General features: G+C 44.1%; 3 protein-coding genes across 7 annotated transcripts; all 3 read right to left on the bottom strand.

The window, feature by feature from the left end:
• Positions 1–539: 539 nt before the first annotated feature.
• Positions 540–7,039, bottom strand: LOC120033121 (transmembrane protein 272-like). Its single transcript, XM_038979387.1, has 4 exons — positions 6,868–7,039; positions 5,364–5,423; positions 1,258–1,340; positions 540–1,077 (listed from the first exon to the last, which is right to left on the bottom strand). The coding sequence occupies exons 1-4, from the start codon at positions 6,920–6,922 to the stop codon at positions 700–702; spliced, it is 576 nt and encodes a 191-aa protein (XP_038835315.1). The 5' UTR covers positions 6,923–7,039; the 3' UTR covers positions 540–699.
• A 1,640-nt stretch (positions 7,040–8,679) lies between these two features.
• On the bottom strand, positions 8,680–24,059 carry atp7b (ATPase copper transporting beta). Of its 5 annotated transcripts, XM_038980027.1 has the most exons (22): positions 23,718–24,053; positions 22,102–22,623; positions 21,777–21,933; positions 20,886–21,269; positions 20,576–20,739; positions 19,963–20,124; positions 19,707–19,783; positions 19,401–19,584; positions 18,833–19,066; positions 17,566–17,657; positions 17,196–17,323; positions 16,668–16,822; positions 16,398–16,532; positions 16,089–16,283; positions 15,663–15,845; positions 15,253–15,445; positions 13,044–13,190; positions 11,590–11,732; positions 11,100–11,303; positions 10,829–10,946; positions 10,576–10,678; positions 8,680–9,389 (listed from the first exon to the last, which is right to left on the bottom strand). In XM_038980027.1, the coding sequence occupies exons 1-22, from the start codon at positions 23,889–23,891 to the stop codon at positions 9,113–9,115; spliced, it is 4,131 nt and encodes a 1,376-aa protein (XP_038835955.1). In that variant the 5' UTR covers positions 23,892–24,053; the 3' UTR covers positions 8,680–9,112. The 5 variants fall into 5 exon arrangements, 4 of the variants coding, with proteins under 4 accessions (XP_038835955.1, XP_038835954.1, XP_038835957.1 ...); XM_038980026.1 differs by having other exon boundaries at positions 21,777–22,623; positions 23,718–24,054; XM_038980029.1 differs by lacking the exon at positions 23,718–24,053 and having other exon boundaries at positions 21,777–21,959; positions 22,102–22,218.
• LOC120033608 lies at positions 11,801–12,550 on the bottom strand. Its single transcript, XM_038980031.1, has 2 exons — positions 12,354–12,550; positions 11,801–12,287 (listed from the first exon to the last, which is right to left on the bottom strand). Exons 1-2 carry the CDS (start codon positions 12,530–12,532, stop codon positions 11,819–11,821), a joined length of 648 nt encoding a protein of 215 aa, XP_038835959.1. The 5' UTR covers positions 12,533–12,550; the 3' UTR covers positions 11,801–11,818.
• Positions 24,060–24,226: the final 167 nt, after the last annotated feature.

Raw genomic sequence — 24,226 nt, 5'->3', positions numbered from 1 at the left:
CTCCACTGTTCTACTAACTACAGAACCATCAAACTGCAATGCTCTACTGTTCTACTAACTACAGAACCATCAAACTGCAATGCTCCACTGTTCTACTAACTACAGAACCATCAAACTGCAATGCTCCACTGTTCTACTAACTACAGAACCATCTAACTGCAATGCGCCACTGTTCTACTAACTACAGAACCATCTAACTGCAATGCTCTACTGTTCTACTAACTACAGAACCATCAAACTGCAATGCTCCACTGTTCTACTAACTACAGAACCATCTAACTGCAATGCTCCACTGTTCTACTAACTACAGAACCATCTAACTGCAATGCTCCACTGTTCTACTAACTACAGAACCATCTAACTGCAATGCGCCAGTGCTCTACAATCTTTCTGTACAGATGTAGGATCTTTATTTGAGACAGTTTGCTACAGCAGGAAAATAATCATAAGAGCAACAGGAAATGTAAATTATTATGTGGATTATAATTCATGGACATTTTTGTAGGGTTTGATACAGTACAATTTTTGTAAGGGAAAATCAAGTCTGAAATTTCAAAGTGGAAATTACAAACTTCAGAAGCCTTTTTAAACCTTAGATACACTACAAGCTTGTATTTCCTGCAACAACAGGATGATCAAATTAAAATCCTACATCTGTATGCTTCTCTGAGTCAGTCATCCAGCCAGCCAGTCAGTCACTCAGTCTTCATCACTATCCCCATAGTCGTCCCTGGTGCTGGTCTGAGAGCAGACGTGTACACAGACCCCACAGCAGAGTAGCAGGAACAGCACGGTGTGGCTGAGCGTCAACACAAACACAGCAAATAGGTACAGAGACTTCCTGCAGTAGTCCTGTGGCTGGTGGAAGGGTGTGATGAAGTTAGGCTGGAACACAGAGAACACCCAGTAGTTCCCCAGGAGGAACCAGACGAACAGGAACAGGCTGAGGATGATGTGCACGTAGTACTTGTTTGCGTTCTGTCTCCATGGATACTCGTCGGCATCGTCGTCGCCGATGACGACCGACTTGGAGATGAGCGACCTCATGCGGGTGGTGTCGTACAGGAGCAGCGTGACCTGGAAGGTTCAGGGTCAGAGGTCGTGGGTCAGATTGGGGTGAACACTAGAGCGACAGTGCCTGCCTTCCTTACATATTGTTTTGCACTGTCTATAATTTTTACAGCCTGGAAGTGTTTGGAACCTGTTCTACTATCCTGTTGCCACATTACAACCTGTGATCTGGAATGGTTCTATTACCTTTACACTGCCAATAACTCCACCCACCAGCAGGTAGAGAGGAATCATTGGCTGAACAGGGCAGTCGTCTATAGACTTCACACCTGCAGGGGTTAAACATCATCAATAGTTCATTAGTTTACCAACAAAACTCAATAGAACCAAAACAGTACCAAAACCAATACGTGCATCTTAGGTGTGCTCCCTCTAATTCTCCCATCGCTCTCTCCCCGCCTGGAGGTTCTGAGCCCTAGGGCCATGCCTCAGAAATACCTGGCCTGACAACTACTGGCTGTCAGGCCCCAGTCCACCTGGTCATGCTACTGAGTTTCTGCTTGTTCCGGACCTCCTCCTCCTCCTGCTGAGCCTCTCTCTCTCTCTCTCTCTCTCTCTCTCTCTCTCTCTCTCTCTCTCTCTCTCTCTCTCTCTCTCTCTCTCTCTCTCTCTCTCTCTCTCTCTCTCTCTCTCTCTCTCTCTCTCTCTCTCTCTCTCTCTCTACCTCTCTCTACCTCTCTCTACCTCTCTCTACCTCTCTACCTCTCTACCTCTCTACCTCTGAATGCTCGGCTATGAAAAGCCAAATTACATTTACTCCTGAGGTGCTGACTTTTTGCACCCTCTATAACCACTGTTATTATTTGACCTGGCTGGTCATCTATGAACGTTTGAACATCTTGAAGAACGATCTGGCCTTAATGGCCATGTTCTCTTATAATCTCCAACTAGTACAGCCAGAAGAGGACTGGCCACACCTCAGAGCCTGGTTCCTCTCTAGGTTTCATCCTAGGTTCCCAGCCTTTCTAGGCAGTTTTTCCTAGCCCTCAAAGTTCCATAATGGGGTGAAAATGGCAGCCATATTGGTCAGGGAGAAATCCAACCCAGTCTAATGGGAATGAATGGCAGTAGAGACATAATCCTGATTTTACTGATGGAGGAGAATAAAAGTGAAATAGACATCTGATATATCAGAAATTGTGTAATATAATTAATTATTGTCATCCTCAAATATTGTCATATGTATATTATAATAGGCCTGTGCTAAGGATTCTAAGCTGCAGGAAGGTCTCCTACAACTTTGGGCAAAGCTTGTCATATTACCACATCTGTTTATCCAATTTATATTCCACTGTGTTTTGTATTTTCCCGGTTTTTGTGTTTGGAATGGCACAGTTACTATTGCATCATCCTGACAATGCTACTATGACCTCCCTTAAGACAGGACTTTTCAAAATTCTAATTGTCATTAATAATTATTGCATCATCGTTTATACCATGATGACGTAACTCCCGCCCCCTCCAGCCCTATAAAAGGGACCCCCGGCACATCTCAAAGTCATTCATAGTCTTATCTATCAATCACTATGCCCAGAAGACGCAGAGCCAGCCGCAGTGTCCGCAGGCGCCGTCGCCCCAGGGTGTCCCGGCGTCGCAGGAGAGGAGGCCGCAGGAGGCGTTAGACAGGCCGGGTAACCTACCTGAACTAACCGCCCCCTCCCAGTTCTCCCTCCAGACTCGACCCCTGGTAGTGCAGAGTTGTTAAAAGTCTGCTTAAATAAAAGATGGGCTTTTAACTAAAACTGTTACGACTTTGTCTTTTTATTATTAGATGGTTTAGAGTTTGTGTTAGTCAGTATATAATTAAATAAGTAGATTAGGATAACAAAATATTGAGACATTGTAACTGTCCCTGACAATTAAATGTAGACCTTTCAATGTAGGCTATTTATTTAAAACGTTGACACATTGGATCCCTTACGGAAGGTAAAGTCATAACTTGATTCAGTGCAATTAATTCCCCCTTCCCCCAAATAAAAAATGTGTTTGTTTATCTGTTCAGCTTTTTGGTCTCTGGATATACCAATATTCTTAAACCGTTATGCGCAAGAGGAGAGTTGGCAAAGGAGAGACGTTAAGAAAGTTGGCAAGGGGAGACGTTAAGAAAGTTGGCAAGAGGGAGACGTTAGATTCCTCACATACGGGTTATGTCCTTTCGGCTGCAAGTCTTCGAAATAAAACGAGCGCTTCCAACTAACTTTAACGTCTTTCTTGTTTAATTAGCAGATGATTATTTTATTATTTTCCCGGTTTTTGAAATGGCACCGTTACTACGAGAGATGATGCAGTCATCAACATCAAGCGTCGATCTGTAGAATGACTAGTAGGCCTTCATCATAATGCTCATTGACTGGACATTTCAAATTACCATGGCAATTATGTATCACAATAGTCATATTCATTTTGCAACATGCAGCAATCCACATAAGTCTAAGTATTAACTGCGCTGCTGGTTTATAGTCTAGGGCGGGCCCATGCGTAAAATATTCAACATACTATCTTATCACCCGCTGCCCCGTTATACCCAACTCATAAACTAATAACCTTCAACTCCTTTCAAATAATGTTGTCAAATAAAGCATATAGCCCAAGCACTAGGCCTAAAACATAGGAAACAAACGTGAGCTGATAGATAAAGTGGAGAGGAGGAAAGTAGGTGTAACAGTTTAGCTTCCGTCCCTCTCCTCGCCCCTTCCTGGGCTCGAACCAGGGACCCTCTGCACACATCGACAACAGCCACCCTCAAAGCATCGTTACCCATCGCTCCACAAAAGCCGCGGCCCTTGCAACGCAAGGGGAACAACTACTTCAAGGCCTCAGAGCGAGTGATGTCACTAATTGAAACGCTATTACCGCGCACCACCGCTAACTAGCTAGCCATTTCACATCGGTTACATAGGCATACTTCTTCCATGCTTGGATGTGGTTGCATCTGTGAGAGCTACAAACACTTTCTATTTTGGGTGCAGCTAAAACAATAATTTGGTCGAACAGTTACATCCTGATTCCTGGATGACAGTGTTTGCCCTCCCCTGTATCTCCCTGGGGGTTCGGAGTAGCCTAGCTGGAGAGGGTAGAAAGAGAATCAATCTATAATTAGGCTACTCAACATTTCAAAATGTTGAGAGTCTTTAGGTGCCTTTTGGCAAACTCCAAGTAGGCTGTCATGTGCATTTTATTGAGGAGTGGCTTCCGTCTGTCCACTCTACCATAAAGGCCTGATTGGTGGAATGCTTTGACATGCATTTTCAACTGTGGGACCTTATATAGACAGACAAGTGTGTGCCTTTTCCAAATCATGTCCAATCAATTGAATTTGCCACAGGTGGACTCCAATCAAGTTGTAGAAACATCTCAAGGACGATCAATGGAAACAGGATGCATCTGAGCTTAATTTCGAGTCTCATAGCAAAGGGTCTGAATACTTATGTAAATAAAGTATTTTTGTTTTTTATGTTGAATAAATTTGCAAAAATGTCTAAAAACCTATTTTAGCTTTGTCATGTGTAGATTGCTGAGTTTTTTATTTTATTAAACATTTTTAGAGTAAGGCTTGTAACGTAACAAAATGTGGGGAAAGTCAAGGGGTCTGAATACGAAGGCACTGTATATATAACGTGTGTTCATGGTAGGCCAACAATACATTTTAAAGAGAAAGCAAGTGACATGATCCCATGGAAATAGGCCTATGGGAGTTTTTTAAATGCTCTGGAGTTGAGAATATTGGTATATCCAGAGACCAAAATGCTAAACAGATAAACACATTTTTGATTTGTAGGAGGGGGGAATTGCATTAAATCAAATTAATAATTTAAATCATATACAGTCCATAAGGACGGGTGCTGTTAGTAATTATAACTTCAATTTATACTTGTTTAATACCAATTTTCTGTATAAGTAGCCTCTAAATTATATGTAAACAATCCATAAATGTCAACATTTTTGGTTTTCTCAGAAAGCTGTTAGTGTTATTATATGATACAATATCAGAACTTGTTGCATTTACCACTTGTCTAAGTCCTACAGTATCATCAACTGGATTGACTGCATTGTTTGAATGGAATGTTGGCATATTGGCATTTAATTTGAAACATTCATGGAATCATTCCTCTTAAACTGTCTGGCTATCTAGCTAACAAACAGTGGAGATAAATTCTTCCATTTTTTTTAGCACATTATCTTATCACCATGGCTGACCAACTCCCTGACCAAAATGGCTGACCTTTATCCCATCAATCATAACAAGGTTCCTGTCCATTCTAGTATTGTAATTTATAATTACATGGTCTTACCTACAAACGCCATGGTGAGAGGAACGGCAAGAAAGAACAGAAGTCCCACCACAAAGTAGGCTAGAGAAAAAGAAACCGTTATAAATCTGTCCAGAAAAATACATGCAAAGCATTAACCAGCTCCACTCAAACAAGTACGGAGCTTTTTTTCTGTTGTTGTTGTGTTTTTCCATTTTAATATGTGACCTCCTCTGTCTGCACTTTGACTGCTGCAAAATGACTCGCCTCTTGATGACATGAACATTTTCTAACTCTGAATCTAACCTCTTATTAAACTACCATTAGAACTATTCAGTGTTGTAGTAGGCCTACTCCAGATGAGTCCGGTCTCGAGACCACATATTGAGTGTCCGAGGTCTTGTCTCGGTCTCGGATACATTTTTACTCGGTCTTGACTCGGATTCAGAAACCAGTGGTGTAAAAAACAAACATCAAAACTCATAATTATTGTCCCCCCTTCAGTCAACGCATAAAACCACTTCGCTGGGCCAGATATCCACACTCCTTCATGACACATTTATATTTTATAGCATATTAAAACCTGGGTTCCTACATAAACCGTAGTATTGGCCTACTGTCCTTTACTTTGTTGAAACATATCCTCAAACCTTGTTGGGCTCCTTGGAATTGTCTTTCTCAGCTAGTAGGGGAGACTAGGGTAAATTGTTTGAGTGTCATGTTGTACGCTTAGAGGAGACCGAGGGAAATCGTAATGTATTTGGTCTTTTTATGTATTACTTACAGACTAGTTTGGGTTATTTGTAGAGTGGCTCTCTATTTGTCCTAAGCATGCATTCTTTTTACCATTCTGAATGGCTAAAGAATCCATATGAAATAATAACACAGAAATACTGGACATTTTGAGCTCTTATTATAATGACGATTGCAAAATTGCAGTCATGGTACTGAATTGCACTCATTGTTCTGGTCTTGGTCTTGACTTGGACTCGTCCCCTCGCCCCCGTCCCAGTCCCAGTCTCGGTCTTGACTCAGTCTCGATTTGCTCCGGTCTTGGTCTTGACTCGGTCTGGCTTTAGGTGATCTCGAACACAACACTCTCCCCCTTTGCCCCTCCTCTAGTCCATCCTAGAGAGACAGCCTCTGGTACTTAGCAGCTCTTAACAGATTTAGCCTCTGGTACTTAGCAGGATTTAACCGATTTAGCCTCTGGTACTTAGCAGGACTTAACAGATTTAGCCTCTGGTACTTAGCAGGTCTTAACAGAGTCTATTGATTAGAGGGAAAGTACCCATATCTGAAGTGCTAATAAATTGATCCCCAACTTTAATATATAATATTAATATATGCCATTTAGCGACTGACAGTCATGCGCGCATACATTCTTTACGTATGGGTGGTCGCTGGAATCACTATCATGGCGTTGCGAGTGCAGCTACAGAGGATCCACATTTTATCCATGATATCCCACAGTGCAATTCAGTTCCTTCATGTTAATGAATGTTTTTGAATACATTGTGTGTGTTTGTGTGTGTGACTCACTCACCATTACTGGCCATCTTAGACAGACAGTGATGACATGCCTTCGCCACACCAGTCATGATGAATTCTGCACAGGTCACTGTAAGGAATTTTATAATAGCTGTACATTATAGGAAGATGCTTGGGTGTGGAAAAGACATACTATGCATGAACTGTTACTTAGGAACACCTGTAATTACAAAAGTACAACACTTGATGTTTTGCTTTAGCTTGAGATTAAGGATCAGTGTCGACACATTACAAGCATTAAGAGGTAAATTGTACAAGCCTGTAAGTTGAACTATACTGTTGGTAACAGATAAAGGGAACTAAGCCAGTTTCTGTTGATGCTATGTTCCAGTCTTACTTCTGCTAGCACATGATAGCAATAAGAGGAAGAAGGATTGGGAAACTAACTGCCAATAACACAATAACCTGAACTCCGCCCAGCGGAGTGAAAATGATGAGCTTATATGGTATTAAAGTTAAGGGACATCACCCTGGGCGGGGTGAACTATAGTAGGGGATAAAAAGGAAAAACACCATCTTTAGAACTGAGTGTCTTGCTTGCAAATTGCTGTAAGTGTGTACTCCGGGTTGCAATCCTTATTTAACAAAACCTCTGATCAAAGAAGTTTTCCAGTGGTCTCTTGTGTGCATAGGGCAGAATTCCCTTACAGTCACCTACAACCTAATATCCACCTGAACATTATTTTGCATCCACACTGACCAGAAAACAGAGGGAGACCGTACTGGAAAACTGGTAACCATGCACATCCAATTGAAATAAGCGCAAAGGCTATATCGAATGACTTGGATGGTCAATTATGTCAAGACAAAAAGGTTAGCCTACTGTTTAGATAGAATTTAAAATGTTCTCCGCAAATACTTGTTAATAATATAAAAACCACCAATTCACAATTACTTACCTTCTAGCCTTCCTGAAATAGTCTGCGACAACGTGTGTAAAGTTCTGTTTTTGAATCAGTGCACAACAAAACAAGTGGAACTAGGAGACGGTTTCAGTTGAGCATCTTCTGTGAAACTGTATTCTTGAGCCTCTCCTTTATCAGGGAGAGTCTCGCCCTCCCGCGTCCCTGCAGAGTACTTTATTAAAACAACTGCCTGGGCGAGTGCAATGTTTTCATGAATAGGAGGAATATTGTCCAAATACGTTTCTCTGAATGTTGCGCCTAAAATACAGTTTTTTCATCTCGCAGGCTACCTACAGCTGCCCACCCACCACCCACAGCTGCCCACCCACCAGTTAAACCAGTTAGGTAACATCATTTAGAAATAGACATACAAGTTTAATAGCAGAAGAAGTCTTCTCAGTTTACTGAATGAAAGATGAGCGCATTTTGTGGACCTCATTATCAAGCAACGTAGACAGTGATTGGTAACCCCACTCCCTTACCCTGAACTTCATAAAAGGGGGAAAATCACATCTTATAAGGAATCCAAATTCATTGCAGTTCTTTCATGTGGGTCAAATGAGAGACAGTTGAGGAAGTCAATGCAGACTATTGAGATGCACCCTCGGGGACTTCAGGGGTGTAACCTATTCCCTGTCCTCACCATCTACTACCACTAGTGTGAAGACATGACAGGCCATGCCACATGAATGATCCATTCTCTCACTGACACAGAATTGATGTGTATCTTTAGCTCTGAAGATGTAGTAAAGATCTTTCCGATGAGGTTCTACAAACACGATGCTTTGAATTTAGAAGGTGATTATACACATATGGCCTACTTACAAGCCTACATGTACATGTTGATGGAGATGTTTTGTAAAAGCTTGATGAGATGGGCTACGCAAGCAAGTCAAGGGAAATACAAAGCAGAAACCTTGGTGGATTTTACTGAAATATATTTGGACTACAGGGACAAAGGAGAGACAAATTAATCATTAGAACACACTCAAAACAGACGATTGGTGGGCAAACCACACATGACAATCCCCCTAAAAAAAGTTCACAACGAATAACATTTCTTCATAATGTAAACTGAAGAGCCATATTGTTTAATCGCTTGTGATAAAAAGTGTCTTGAAAGATTTAAAAGAAAGTAAGTTTGTGAATGATTAATTTCTAGGTATTGATTAATTTCTCAGTTATCGTTCAGTCAAATATTAAAATACATCTAATTGACATGAAGAGGATGAGACTAAGGAATGTGGACAGTTTCCCTTGGACCTTTCCATCAGACGGTTTCCATAGGGACAGGTAGTTTCCCTTTCGACATAATCTCCTCTACCTGGCACCTTGCTACACTACGAGGCCCACTTCCTTCTCGTGGTCCAGCAGGGAGCGGCGGTCCTGGAGAGAGGGGGTGGATGGACCTCGGCTGGCCGGCTGGCTGGAGAGGGAGTTGGGCAGGGAGAGGCGGCTGCCCTGGCTCAGGCGCTCCCAGGCTCCGCGGAGGGAGGGAGGGGTGCGTCGCCGGTCGTCCAGACCCACGTGGGTGCTCACCTGGCTGGGGCTCAGGCTCTTCATGTTCCCCTGGGCCCGGAACTCATACGTCTCGATTGATGTCTTCTTATACCTGGAGCAGGCAGAAGCAGAAGAGGACTGAGGTCAGTTTTAGTAAACGAGAGAGCGAAAGGAGGGAAGCTCCCTCTACCAAATTATGGCTTAGCGAATTGGCAAACACTGTACACTTAGAAAGAATTAGATATATTCTGAACAATAAATTATCAACATTTGATCAAATCTGGCAGCCTTTCCCCTCTTACTTGGACCAGTCGGCGCTGTGAATTTGTACATTTTAATGCACTCTCAATTGTAATATTTTAATCTACCTTTGGGCAGCATGTGCTTGCCCCGCCACCCGAGCAGTTGGGAGGGGAATAGGGGGGAGGGGGAATAAGGGGGGAGGGGAATAGGGGGGAGGGGAATAGGGGGGAGGGGGAATAAGGGGGGAGGGGGAATAAGGGGGGTGACACCTACCCTCTTTCTGCCTGTCCTTGTTCTGTATGTCTTGTTTTGTAATATTTGTTTTGTACCCAGAACTCTGGGTCTTGTTGTTTCTGTCTGCTCTTTTATGTTTAGATAAGAATTGCATACTTGTCTTTTATACCTATACACCATTCTTGTGCGTGTTCAGTAAAAAATATTTGAACGAGTAAACGAGAGAGCGAGTATGAGGAAGATGGGGAGAAAAGTGTAGAGACAGAGACTTGACCTGAAACGGACAAGTGGTGTGTTAATATAGGCAGAATAACGTGTGAGTGAGTAAGACAAACATGACATAAAAACATGTGTCATGTAAGGAACAGAAAAGGAGAGAAAGATTGAGACATTTACATTGTTTGCCATAAATAAAGAGGGAGTTGGAGTGGTTCCAAATAGTTAACTAGATACAGCTGAGAGGTCAAAGTGCACTGTGTTCAGTCTGTGTAGTGTTCAGTGAGTGGGCTGCTGCAACAGAGACACTCTGGACACGGTGCCCTGGGCTGTTCTACAGGCACACGCTGCTTTACTCAGGTTACTATGGAAACGCTTCTCAATGGACCTAGTTTACAGTGAAGAGATTGAGATTTTGGTGCATGAAAAGTGGTATAAAAATGCATGACGTCCAGTAAAAGTTCCCATCTGGGATGTTGAAAAGTATGCAAAACATCTAGGAGGGCAAGTTTGATTGGTTGAAATAAATACACAGCAAAATCCCCAACAGACAGGGAGATAGATGGAAGGACGGACAGACAAGAGAGGCAGAAGCATACACTCACAGTTTTAACAGCAGGGAAGAGATGACCACAGACACAGAGGAAGCAGCCATGGCTGCTGAACCCATCCATGGCTGTAGGACCAGGCCAGCAGGCAGAAACACACCTGCAGAGGTACAGTGCAACTCAGCTTTACTACACACACACACACACACAACAGCACTGTTGGTGCTAGGATCACAAGCATTTTACTACACTCGCTATAACATCTGCTAAATATGTGTATGCGACCAATAAAATATGATTTGTTACTCACCTGCGGCGATGGGAATCCCTACCAGGTTGTAAATGAGAGCGAAGACAAAGTTGATGCGTATCCTCTGAACAGTCTTCTTGGACAGTTCAATACAGGCCACCACGTCTAACAGATCATTCTACATAGAAAGGAGAAAAAAAATCAAATAACTAAAGTTCCTTTGGGACAGAAAATACAGCCAGTAGACCTCATCTCTCCCTTTCAAGTATATCACAACACATGTAACTAGTATGTAGTTAACATCCCAACCACACCCCACTCTGCTCCTCACCCTGATCAGCACCACGTCAGCTGCCTCTATGGCCACGTCTGTGCCCGTCCCTATGGCGATGCCCACGTCGGCGCGGGCGAGGGCGGGCGAGTCGTTGACCCCGTCACCCACCATGGCCACCCTCAGACCCCTCTCCTGCAGCTCCTGCACCTTGGCCACCTTGTGGGACGGCAGCACCTCCGCAAATACCTTCCTGATGCCCACCTGGAGGAGGGACAGAGACACAATTCAGACGTGAGTGTGTAGTGAACGCCATGCTGCTTGCTTAGCGAGTACCACTTCCTCCTGATTCAGCTCACACCAAGACTCGAACCCAGAACCTCTGTCTTGCTAGCACACGTGACCGCCCTCCCAAAGAGTCTTACCAGTCGGCGCCACCATAGAATGTACAATTTGGCGGCACAAGTGGCGACCCTTCAGGCTGAGGAGTAAGTTTCCCACATCCCCATGTGCTGCACGTGCATGTGTGCAGTCTCTATCTTTCTCTTACCTGTGTGGCTATAGCCTTAGCAGTACGTCTGTTGTCCCCAGTGATCATGACCACCTCTATCCCCATGCTGAGTAAAGTATGGACAGCCAGGGCAGACTCTGTCTTCACTGTGTCTGCTATGGCCAGCATGGCACACAGTACACCTAGGAACACATAGGAAGAGGAGATGGAACATGTCCACGACACGGAACGGTGAGGTTGATGCAGGGGATTGAAACATATCCCATGTTCAGTGTATGTACCTCATAGATAAACAACTGCTGAAGAAGGACACAGTCCTGAGGGTCATAGATAAACCACTGTTGGAGAAGGACACAGTCCTGAGGGTCATAGATAAACCACTGTTGGAGTAGGACACAGTCCTGAGGGTCATAGATAAACCACTGTTGGAGTAGGACACAGTCCTGAGGGTCATAGATAAACCACTGTTGGAGTAGGACACAGTCCTGAGGGTCATAGATAAACCACTGTTGGAGTAGGACACAGTCCTGAGGGTCATAGATAAACCACTGTTGGAGTAGGGCACAGTCCTGAGGGTCATAGATAAACCACTGTTGGAGAAGGACCCAGTCCTGAGGGTCATAGATAAACCACTGTTGGAGAAGGACACAGTCCTGAGGGTCATAGATAAACCACTGTTGGAGAAGAACACAGTCCTGAGGGTCATAGATAAACCACTGTTGGAGTAGGACCCAGTCCTGAGGGTCATAGATAAAACCACTGTTGGAGTAGGCCGAGGGTCATAACACTGTGGGAAGACAGTCCTGAGGGTCATAGATAAACCACTGTTGGAGTAGGACACAGTCCTGAGGATCATAGATAAACCACTGTTGGAGTAGGACACAGTCCTGAGGGTCATAGATAAACCACTGTTGGAGAAGGACCCAGTCCTGAGGGTCATAGATAAACCACTGTTGGAGAAGAACACAGTCCTGAGGGTCATAGATAAACCACTGTTGGAGAAGGACCCAGTCCTGAGGGTCATAGATAAACCACTGTTGGAGTAGGACACAGTCCTGAGGGACATAGATAAACCACTGTTGGAGTAGGACACAGTCCTGAGGGACATAGATAAACCACTGTTGGAGAAGGACACAGTCCTGAGGGTCATAGATAAACCACTGTTGAGAGACAGTTCAGGACTATTACAAAATGTGTCCATAACCTGACCCAGTGGGATGTGAAGGCTTCTCCTCTGTTGGACCCCCCCCCCCAAAAAAACTAAAAAACTATACCTTTCGTGAACTAACACTCGCACTTGACTTTTTCCACTTACCAGCACTGACTCTGCTGATATCTACTTTATAGAGGAGAAATGTACTTACTATGACTGTGATGTGTGGTTGTCCCACCTAGCTATCTTAAGATGAATGCACTAACTGGAAGTCTCTCTGGATAACAGCATCTGCTAAATTACTCAAATGTAAATGTCTGTCATTGGACTGAGACTGTACCATCTATAGCTACCAGGATGGCTGTCTGCCCCTTGGTCTCGTGGCTGGACATGGCGTCATCCACATCAGCTCCTACATGAAGCCCGTTCCGCCTTATCCACTCTCTGTTCCCGATCAGGACCGAATAGGAGGGGCTAGCAGAGGCACCTGGACAACACACAAAACATATTAGCAATGGATTGGACTTCAAGGCTAGACAACCTTCTACATTGTAGAATAATAGTGAAGACATCAAAACTATGAAATAACACATATAGAATCATGTAGTAACCAAAAAGGTGTTAAACAAATCAAAATACATTTTATATTTGAGATTCTTCAAAGTAGCCACCCTTTGCCTTGATGACAGCTTTGCACACTCTTGGCATTCTCTCAACCAGCTTCATGAGGTAGTCACCTGGAATGCATTTCAATTAACAGGTGTGCCTTCTTAAAAGTTAATTTGTGGAATTTCTTTCCTTCTTAATGCGTCTGAGCCAATCAGTTGTGTTGTGACAAGGTAGATGTGGTATACAGAAGATAGCCCTATTTGGTAAAAGACCCAAGTCCATATTATGGCAAGAACAGCTCAAATAAGAGAAACGACAGTCCACCTGTCACACCCTGATCTGTTTCACCTGTCTTTGTGCTTGTCTCCACACCCCTCCAGGTGTCGCCCATCTTCCCCATTATCCCCTGTGTATTTATACCTGTGTTCTCTTTTTGTCTGTTGCCAGTTCGTTTTGTTCGTAAAACCTACCAGCGTTTGTTTCCCTGCTCCTGCCTGTTTCTTGCTCCTGTTTTTTAGTCCTTCCTGGTTTGACCATTCTGACTGCCCTGACCCTGAGACTGCCTGCCGTTTTGTACCTTACCCCACCGTTCTAGATTATTGACCGCTGCCTGCCCTGACCCTGAGACTGCCTGCCGTTCTGGACCCTTCACATCCTCTCTGGATTATTGACCCCTGTCTGCCTTGACCTGTTGTTTGCCTGCCCCTGTTAAGTATTAAACTTTGTTTCTTCAAAACTGTCTGCATCTGGGTCTTACCTAAAACGTGATACCACCATTACTTTAAGACATGAAGGTCAGTCAATCCGGAAAATTTCAAGAACGTTGAAAGTTTCTTCAAGTGCAGTCGCAAAAGCCATCAAGCGCTATGATGAAACTGGCTCTCATGAGGACCGCCACAGGAAAGGAAGACCCAGAGTTTCCTCTGCTGCAGAGGACAAGTTCATCAGAGTTATCAGCCTCAGATTGCAGCCCAAATAAATGTGTCACAAAGTTCAAGTAACAGACACATCTCAACATCAACTGTTCAGAGGAAACTGTGTGAATCAGGACTTCATGGTTGAATTACTGCAAAGACCACTACTAAAGGACACCAATAAGAAGAGACTTGCTTGGGCCAAGAAACACGAGCAATGGACATTAGACCAGTGGAAATCTGTTGTTTGGTCTGATGAGTCCAAATCTGAGCTTTTTGGTTCCAACCACCGTGTCTTTGTGAGACGCAGAGTCGGTGAACGGTTGATCTCCGTATGTGTGGTTCCCACCGTGAAGCATGGAGGAGGTGGTGTGATGGTGCTTCGCTGGTGACACTGTCAGTGATTTATTTAGAATTCAAGGCACACTTAAGCAGCATGGCTACCATAGAATTCTGCAGCGATACGCCATCCAATCTGGTTTGAGCTTAGTGGGACTATCATTTGTTTTTCAACAGGACAATGACCCAAAACACACCTCCAGGCTTTTTGACCAAGAAGGAGAGTGATGGAGTATGCATCAGATGACCTGGCCTCCACAATCACCCGACCTCAACCCAATTGAGATGGTTTGGGATGAGTTGAACTGCAGAGTGAAGGAAAAGCAGCCAACCTGTGCTCAGCATACGTGGGAACTCCTTCAAGACTGTTGGAAAAGCATTCCTCATGAAGCTGGTTGAGAGAATGCCGAGAGTGTGAAAAGCTACCATCCAGGCAAAGGGTGGCTACTTTGAAGAATCTAAAATATATTTTGATTTGTTTAACACTTTTTTGGTTACTACATGATTCCATGTGTTATTTCATAGTTTTGATGTCTTCACTTTTATTCTACAATGCAGAAAATAGTAAAAATAAAGAAAAACCCTTGAATGAGTAGGTGTGTCCAAACTTTTGATTGCTACTGTACATCATGAGTACGACCACAAAGTAAAGGGGTAAAAACCGTGATGTTGTAAAGCAACGCTGACCTGACACTGACACAGTATCGCCGACCAGGCTGCTCTCATCAGTCGTGGCCCCCTGCAGTGTGACCTGGGTATGACAGGAGTCCTGGTCACCCTCCAGCAGTACCTCCTCAATGTTAGACACCTTACAGCTGATCCCACAGCCTGGCACTGACTGGAAGTCCTTACAGGAACCCAGAGCATCTGTTTCCAGCTCCTGATATACATACGGACAGGCGCACGCCCACACTGGTTATTTATTTCATTATATTGAGCCCTTACTTCACTAGGTAAGTTGACTGCGAACATTCATTCTCATTTATATCAACGACCTGGGGAAGAATTCCAGGGTAAAGTGGATAGAATGACCTTGTCTGTGTTTATACAGCGGCTAAAGCACAGATTCCTGGTAGATATCAATGAAATACCCTCACCTCTTTGCAGTGCTTGGCCACAGCCATCCCCAGTGGGTGTTCACTGCTGGCCTCCGCTGTGCCCACCAGTGCCAGGACCTTACGCAGGGGCAGCCGTGCCCTCTCCCACAGCACCAACACCCTCGTCACCCGCGGGACGCCGTTAGTGATGGTGCCCGTCTTATCAAACATCACCGCACCGATCTGAATGGGAGGAAAGGAGGGAGCGGAAAACACTGTCATTTTCTTTCTGTGTCACTGGTGGTAGCTTTAGCTGTGGCTTTTAGGGTTAGAGCAGTGGAAAATGCCTATCATACATGTACAGCTTCACACTAAGTCACCATAACCGACTCTACCCTGTACCCAGCCCACACTACAGTTTGGAAAACACTGGAAGTTTACAGGAAGTATGTTTTGGTTGGGAGGTAGTAAATAGAGGTGCATTGCCTTGTGGGCCATCTCCAGCGGTTCGCCTCCCTTGATGAGGATGCCGTTCTGGGCTCCGACCCCCGTGCCCACCATGACAGCTGTCGGGGTCGCCAGGCCCAGAGAGCAGGGGCAGGCGATGGACAGGACTGTGATGGAGGCCTGGAAGGCGAAGCGGACAATAACATCTGTCTTGGGGATGTTCTCATCGTAACCCTGTGAGGTTGAAACACACAAACACTATGATTCAGAACTGATCTTTTCGTTCAGAAAGTACATCAACGCCATAAGGCTTTGTTATGAGTTTGATAAGCTCTTGTGGTTACTCACAGGAAAGTACTCCTTCACAACGTGGAAGTTGACAAAGCCGATCACCAGCCAGACCAGCAGTGTTAGCACTGAGGCAATGACTATGAAGGGTACAAAGTAGCCACTCAGTCTGTCTGCAAACTGCTGGATGGGAGCCTAGTCCAACAAGAGATGTTTCAGATACTTAGAAAATATAATCAATAACTGATTATATTGTAACTTACACAGGTAACTGTAGCTTACAATCAAAGACGTCCAGTCTTGACCTTGGCCATACAGTGGTTTGTTTACCTTGGATGTCTGTGCCTCCTCCACTAGCTTGACTATCTGACAGAGGGTGGTGTCTGCTCCTACGTGGGTGGCCTGCACCAGTAGAGATCCGTGGGCGTTGATGGAGCCAGCTATCACTGAACTGCCACGCTTCTTACTCACAGGCATGGGCTCACCTGACCACAGAGAGAACATTGACCACCCCATCAACCATGGTAGACCACCAAAGAACCACAATGACTATCAACAACCACCGATATAGACTACTAAATGACCACAATGACTACCAGTGATGTAGTGTTTAGAAAATAAGTAGGTCAACGCTGATCGCCGTTAGCGGTGAATAAAGTAATGCTACCTATATTTTCGATGCATTTTTCCACACTAGGTGGGTCATTTAGAGGTATTTTGCTAGTGTTAAATAAAAAAGGTGCATTTACATGCCTTTACCCTTCACTACAACACAGTCAATCACCAATAGACCACAAAAGGACCATAATGACAGTAAACCACTATGGCCCATTGGTTCCCCAACAAAACGGCTCTTACCTGTGATGAGGGACTCATCTGCCATGGAGCTTCCCTCGATCACCTTCCCGTCCACAGGGAACTTTCCCCCAGGTACCACCTTCACTATGTCTCCTCTCTGGACCAGCTCCACCGACACCTGCTCCTCACTGACACACACAGTACAGACACACACACGCACGTACGCACACAGCACAGACACAGTACTGATTTATTGTGGTGAAATATTCTACGAATAGTTTATGGACACAGCTATAAACAGATTGTAAAGAAATCATGGCTAAGGCAGGTTTGATTATATGATGCCAATATAAAAATAAACATCACATAAAATAAACATATTTTTCCACAAGTGTTCACTGTGGGAAAATGGAGCTGGGTTTGGGTTCACCTGAGGATGGAGTGGTCAGGACCTAACGTGACCACAGTGGCATCAGTAGCCTGCAGTGACATCAGCTTGGCCAATGCTTCAGATGTCTTGCTCTGCAGAACAGGAACAGGAAACACAGACAGAGACAATGACGTGAGTGGGTGTTGATTAAACCTGGGAATTACCAGCCGGCCTCAGCATAAGCCTTCAGCCTGTAGTCTGGTGATTGCTTTCCCACACTGACACCATAATATACACACAATCATATGACCATAAATGCCACAAAAACTGATCAGATATAACCTAGAATAACCGCCTGGTGATCAACCATCCATAAAGCTGTGAGCAACAGAAGTACTTCCAACCAAAAGGACTTTAGCTGTGGTCCAGGTAAAGGAAAGTGGAATGCAACCCGCATAACTAATTGTAGGGGAAACACTAGAATTGAGTAGAGTAGAATAGAGTGGAATGGAATAGAGTAGAATAGAGTAGAGTAGAACAGAGTAGAACAGAGTAGAGGAGAATAGAGTAGAATGGAATAGAGTAGAATATAATAGAATGTAATAGAGTATAATGGAATAGAGTAGAGTATAATGGAGTAGAGTAGAGTAGAATAGAATGGAATAGAGTAAAATACAATAGAGTAGAATGGAATAGAGCAAAGTAGAGTAGAATACAATTGAGTTGAGTAGAATAGAGTAGAGTAGAACAGAGTAGAGTAGAATAGAATAGAGTAGAATATAATAGAATGCAATAGAGTAGGGTACAATGGAATAGAGTACAGTAGAATGTAGTAGAGTAGAGTATAATGGAATAGAGTACAGTAGAACAGAGTAGAGTAGAATAGAATGGAATAGAGTAGAATATAATATAATGGAATAGAGTACAGTAGAATAGAGTAGAATATAATGGAATAGAATAGAATGGAATAGAGTAGAATATAATAGAATGGAATAGAGTATAATGGAATAGAGTACAGTAGAATAGAGTAGAGTATAATGGAATAGAGTACAGTAGAGTAGAATGGAATAGAGTACAGTAGAGTAGAATGGAATAGAGTACAATAGAGTAGAAAATAATAGAGTAGAATGGAATAGAGTACAATAGAGTAGAAAATAATAGAGTAGAATGGAATAGAGTACAATAGAGTAGAAAATAATAGAGTAGAATGGAATAGAGCAGAGTAGAGTAGAATACAATTGAGTAGAATATAATAGAATGGAATAGAGTAGAATATAGCATAATAGAATAGAGTAGAATAGAGTAGGGTAGAATAGAATAGCCGTACCTTTGCTATGTGCTCCAGCCACCGGCCCAGGGCGATGAAGACGAAGAGCATGGGCGGGGTGTCAAAGAAGGTGACAGGGCTCTGATTGGCTCTCTCTGCCATCGCCACGATGAGGACCACAACTGAGTAGATGTAGGCGATGGAGGTTGCCAGGACGATGAGGACGTCCATGTTAGCCGTGCGGTGTCTCAACGAGCGGTACGCCTGGATGTAGAAATAACGACCCCCAAAGATCTGATGGAGGAGTAGGAGGTGGGGGAGGGAAAGAGGAGGAGAGAGAGAGCGAGAGGCAGAGAGAGATTGAGAAAGAGAGGTATGAAGAGAGAGAGCGAGAGAGAGAGAGAAATGTGACTTACAGGTATTATATAATGGACTACTACATACAGTAGATAATCAGTAGCAGGGCTTGGTGGGGTCCTATAGTATCTGGGGGTCACAGACACTTCTACAGTACTGAGACTGGGCCAGTAGCAGGGCTAGGTAGGGTCATATAGTATCTGGGGGTCACAGACACTTCTACAGTAGTGAGACTTGGCCAGTATCAGAGCTAGGTAGGGTCTTATTATACTTGGACAGGTGTACAGAGCAGGAAGAAGGCCAGGTTGAGGAGGGAGAGGCCTGGGAGAAGGTTCTGCTCCTCGGGCATAGAGCCACCGTGTTCCCCGTGCTGACTGTCCATCACCATCATGTAGATCATCAAGCCCATCACTGGCACCCCAAACACCAGACTGAACAGGAACGAGTTCTTCCACCTGGAACACACACACACACGCAGGACGCATGCAGAGAGGAGAGTGTGTTAAAACAATTCAAGGTTGATTCAAGAACACGTATCTCAAGTCTGAATCTACAGCCGACCAAAACAGATACTTACTGTTGAATCTCTTCCCCATGATCCAGGTTTTTCCCAAAGCCTTCAGCTTTCATTAGAGACGCCCCAAAGCCTAGCCCCTGGAACAGACAGAGTTACTAAAGTTGTAAATATGTGTAAGAATATGTACCAACACTGTAATTGCAAAATGTGAATATATAGGTGATCAAAACAATTACAAGATGTTGGTGATGGGAAAACAAATTTAGCAACAAAATTTAAAGAGACATGACAGCAAAGTCAAGTTATAGCTAGCTACCTCAATCATTCTGATGATGTCACGAGCTCCAAGAACTTCTGGGTCAAACTTGATCTGGGCTTTGTTGGTTGCCAGTGCAACTGAGGCTTCTAGAATCCCGTTGGTCCTGGTGAGTTTGGACTCAATGTTATGGACACACGACGCACATGTCATCCCAGTTACCTACACATGAGATGAGCGAAACAAACCGAAACTTAATGCAGCCGTACCAGACAATACGTTGGCCCAATGTAGGACTGGACTAAACATCAAAGAAAATGTTTTTAGCCAAGCATAGAAATGTATTTAGCCAAGCATAGAAATGTATTTAGCCAAGCATAGAAATGTATTTAGCCAAGCATAGAAATGTATTTAGCCAAGCATAGAAATGTATTTAGCCAAGCATAGAAATGCATTTAGCCAAGCATAGAAATGCATTTAGCCAAGCATAGAAATGCATTTAGCCAAGCATAGAAATGTATTTAGCCAAGCATAGAAATGCATTTAGCCAAGCATAGAAATGTATTTAGCCAAGCATAGAAATGCATTTAGCCAAGCATAGAAATGTATTTAGCCAAGCATAGAAATTTATTTCTTCTTTCTCCATGTTGTCTCAGCCAATGAGAGGACTCACAGAGAGGTCCAGTTTCCCATCCATAACAGCATTGTCCTCTATCAGTGTGGCACCGAAGCCTAGACCCTCTATGAGCTGTGTTATCCGCTTGGCATCAACACTACCAGGGTCATACTTCACCTCCGCCTTACCAGCCATGAGGGCAACCAGCACTGAGATGACACCTGGAACACACACACACAATGTTGTGCAGTTAACCCCTAACCAGGGAAAGTGGCATCACCACAAAATACTGGTTTATCCTCATGATAGAAACTGTACTGCCAGGTCAAGCGTTCTGCTTAGTGACCTAAAGGACAACAACACCCACCTCTGTGTTTGACTAAGTTCCTCTCAATGTTGGCCACACAGGAGGCACAGGTCATGCCTGTCACACGGATAAAGCACTTCTGAACCTTCCCCTCCTCACCGGCAGTGGCCATCTTGGTAGAGCCAGAGCTACCGTTAATGGAAGTCTTGGTAGAGCCAGAGCTACCGTTAATGGAAGTCTTGGTAGAGCCAGAGCTACCGTTAATGGAAGTCTTGGTAGAGCCAGAGCTACCGTTAATGGAAGTCTTGGTAGAGCCAGAGCTACCGTTAATGGAAGTCTTGGTAGAGCCAGAGCTACTGTGAGCCATTCTGGGGAAGTGGGGGGAAAGGGGAGTCTTTGGTCCTTGAAGGGGAGGGGTTGGTAGAGTTTCTGCAGAACCAGATTCTTCAGGAGAAAAGAACACAACATATTAACAGGACCGTTGGTTGGATGGGTTGTGCATGGATGGAGAGAGAGTGCTTTCAGTGTAAGGGGGGTGACATACAAGAACCAAACCGTTTCATAATCCGTTTATAAGCTGGTTTTACTGGCCCCAAGTCTGGGTAATTCAAGAACACTTGATGCCACACTAGAAAGCACACTTGTCTCGTTTCCAAGGAGACCTGTGCCCAAGTGCTGCCTACTCTCCACCAATAGCAAGGCTGGATGGAAATGGAATGCTTTGAACAGCATTGTCCATTGAAGGCAGTATTACTGTATGCCCACCGCTGCGAGACTGCCAATTTGGTGAGTTTGGAATGTTGAAGTAATCCATTTCTCTGCATTCTGTACAACAATGTATCTACTCAGTTGAGCCCCCCTCTCCATATTACATGAATGAAATGTCTGATTATAAAAGTGTAGTTGTGATTTTTGTTAAATTTCTAAGGTGAAATAAACAATTAAGCATACCTATGAGTGAAGCATCAAATCCCATGTCTTCAATGGCTGCCCTTAATTCCTCTGGCTGAGTCAGACTGGGGTCAAAGGTGACGGTCCCCTGTTCCTCCTTTAATGACACCGCTATAGAACACACCCCAGTCATCTCAGAGATCTTCCCCTCTATGGACTGGACACATGAATTACAGGTCATCCCTACAATCCCAATGACAGACGTCTGAGTCAGTGAATCCAAGATGGAGGATGACACATGTGTCTCCCCTTGCCCACAATCTATACTTGTGTCTTTGTTCGTAAGAGTCGTACCAAATCCCATGTTCTCAATCTGTTCCTTTACCTCCTCAGATGTCACTGTGTGGGGCTGAAATCGTACTACTGCCTCTTGATCGCTCAGAGACACCTTGATGTGCAGAACTCCAGGCAGAGTCCCTATCCGTCCCTCGATGGAGCGCACACAAGACTGGCATGTCATACCCTTCACCCCGATCCTCGTCAGGGACTCTGTGGCCTCCGTCTCCCCGATCTTAGTCACCTCTTCCCCAGCCACATCCACGACGCCGTAGCCCATGGCCTGGATCTCCAGAGATAACTCCCTGGTAGAGACAGATGATGCGTTATAGTCCACCTGAGCCAGGCCACTGGCCACAGAGAAGTTGACAGACACCACTCCCTTCAGGCTAGCAACGTGGCTCTTGATGGCCTGGATGGAGGACTTGGGGGTGAGGCCAGAGAGCTGGAAAACAGCCCGGGAGAGGGCCTTAGGTTGGGGGTAGAGCTCACTCTGACTCCCAGGCTCGTAGGCCAGGTTCTCATAGGTCCGCTTCTGGGAACACCAGGCCTCACAGGGACACATCTTCTCCTTAAGAGAGGGTCAGAGAGGTAGAGGACGAGAGCAAAAGAGAGAGAAAAGTTTGAGATGCACATACTTGATCATGTCAGTTATATGTAGGCTGTTTTCAGAAGTCGAAGCAGCAAAGTTTTGTATAGCCCTTTAAATACTGGATGCCATAAAAAGCTGATTGCAATCAGCTCATTGAAATCTTGAGTTAGATTTGTGACCGCCCCTTAAAAAGGCTTGACGCAGAGGACAACTTAGGTCACCACTGCTTCACAATCGTGGTTCTGGTTAAAATGGCTTTTGTGCCTAGAAAGTACAGTACTTCTAGTCATCCAGTGTATGAGGATGGAGCACACAGACCAGAGACTGCTGGTGTAAAACAAAGGTGTTGAAAGCCCCATGCATTACTAGAAGCTCCAGGACCACGTGACCATAAGTAACCCTGCTCACACGGTAACAATGTGACTCTGCTTAGAGTCAAAGCTCATCTGGATCTGACACCCAGGCTAAGAGGAGAGGAGAGGCCAGGGAGCATTCGGTGCATTGGCAGTCATTGTGAACACCACCAATGGTATTTTTTAATATGGTAAAACTACAGTCTACCATACAATAAGAAATAACACCACCTCATCTGATCAATATGAACTCCTGACCTTGTGTCACATGTGGGCAATACATTTTTTTCTATATTTTTTTCATTACTGTATATTAACCTACATTACTGTATATTAGCCTACATTACTGTATATTAGCCTACATTACTGTATATTAACCTACATTACTGTATATTAGCCTACATTACTGTATGTCCTATGAGGAAAGCCACAGCTCACACTGCCTGTTAAACAAATACTAAGATACTCCATGTTTGAGAGAGCTTTCTATGTACAGTAGTAACCTCAAACCAAAGGGTCAAGGGACAGATGTGATATGGACTCACAACATGGTCTGACTGTCGTGACTCAAAACAATATTTTCACAGATTTCAAATACATCAATTCAGAATTTATAAATAAATTCAGAATTTTTGTGAGCAGTATAACACCATACATGTATATCTAAAATTGGAATATACATTTAAATAGTTAAAAACTAACTGACCGGTTTCTTCTTACCTTCAGATCAGCCTGATTTGCTACCCTCCCATGATCTGCGGTTTGTCCGTCTGGTACAGCTGTCCTAACCGCGCAAGGCGACTGACATTCAACCATACAAACCTCAACCTGTCCCACGACTGACGGCTTCGAAACATATTTAGTAAGGCTACTTATCGGATTTTGCGAAAACATGGTCACTTCTCTGTGGTTCTTTATTTGTTTCTCATCACACAAGAGAGGGCAAAAGTTCGTGGTTCACGTTTCTATTAGGCAACACGCCACTATAATGTCAGAGAGCGCAGAGTGCAGAGCTGTGCGCATGATTGAAGTCCAGTCGCACTGCTAGCGGTTACCTCTACCTCTGGCAATGCCTTTCTTTTGCGCCCAGCTCTTGGACAAATCGAATTTCATTCGTCACATGCTTCGTAAACAACAGGTGTAGACTAACTGTGATATTATTACTTCCCAACAATGCAGAGAGAAAGAAAATATATAAATAACGGTCAATTAATAGCACGTAATAATAT

Source organism: Salvelinus namaycush, chromosome 40 (genome assembly GCF_016432855.1).
Source record: "Salvelinus namaycush isolate Seneca chromosome 40, SaNama_1.0, whole genome shotgun sequence".
Taxonomy (NCBI): Eukaryota; Metazoa; Chordata; class Actinopteri; order Salmoniformes; family Salmonidae; genus Salvelinus; species Salvelinus namaycush.
The sequence above is the reverse complement of the archived record's forward strand: the minus strand, read 5'-3'. Positions and strand labels throughout refer to the sequence as shown.

What these genes read in the sequence shown, in the direction of transcription:
- LOC120033121 (XM_038979387.1), bottom strand. Translation starts at nt 6,922, where the DNA reads ATGACTGGTGTGGCGAAGGCATGTCATCACTGTCTGTCTAAGATGGCC. An exon ending in GTCTAAGATGGCCAGTAATG is followed by an intron (nt 5,424 to 6,867) that starts GTGAGTGAGTCA and finishes CTTTTTCTCTAG; the next exon opens with CCTACTTTGTGGTGGGACTT. An exon ending in TCTCACCATGGCGTTTGTAG is followed by an intron (nt 1,341 to 5,363) that starts GTAAGACCATGT and finishes TAACCCCTGCAG; the next exon opens with GTGTGAAGTCTATAGACGAC.
- LOC120033608 (XM_038980031.1), bottom strand. Translation starts at nt 12,532, where the DNA reads ATGACCCTCAGGACTGTGTTCTTCTCCAACAGTGGTTTATCTATGACC. An exon ending in GGTTTATCTATGACCCTCAG is followed by an intron (nt 12,288 to 12,353) that starts GACTGTCTTCCC and finishes TATGACCCTCAG; the next exon opens with GACTGGGTCCTACTCCAACA.
- atp7b (XM_038980026.1), bottom strand. Translation starts at nt 23,891, where the DNA reads ATGTTTTCGCAAAATCCGATAAGTAGCCTTACTAAATATGTTTCGAAG. An exon ending in CCTGACCACTCCATCCTCAG is followed by an intron (nt 17,324 to 17,565) that starts GTGAACCCAAAC and finishes TGTGTGTGTCAG; the next exon opens with TGAGGAGCAGGTGTCGGTGG. An exon ending in CGCTGGAGATGGCCCACAAG is followed by an intron (nt 15,846 to 16,088) that starts GCAATGCACCTC and finishes CCTCCCATTCAG; the next exon opens with ATCGGTGCGGTGATGTTTGA.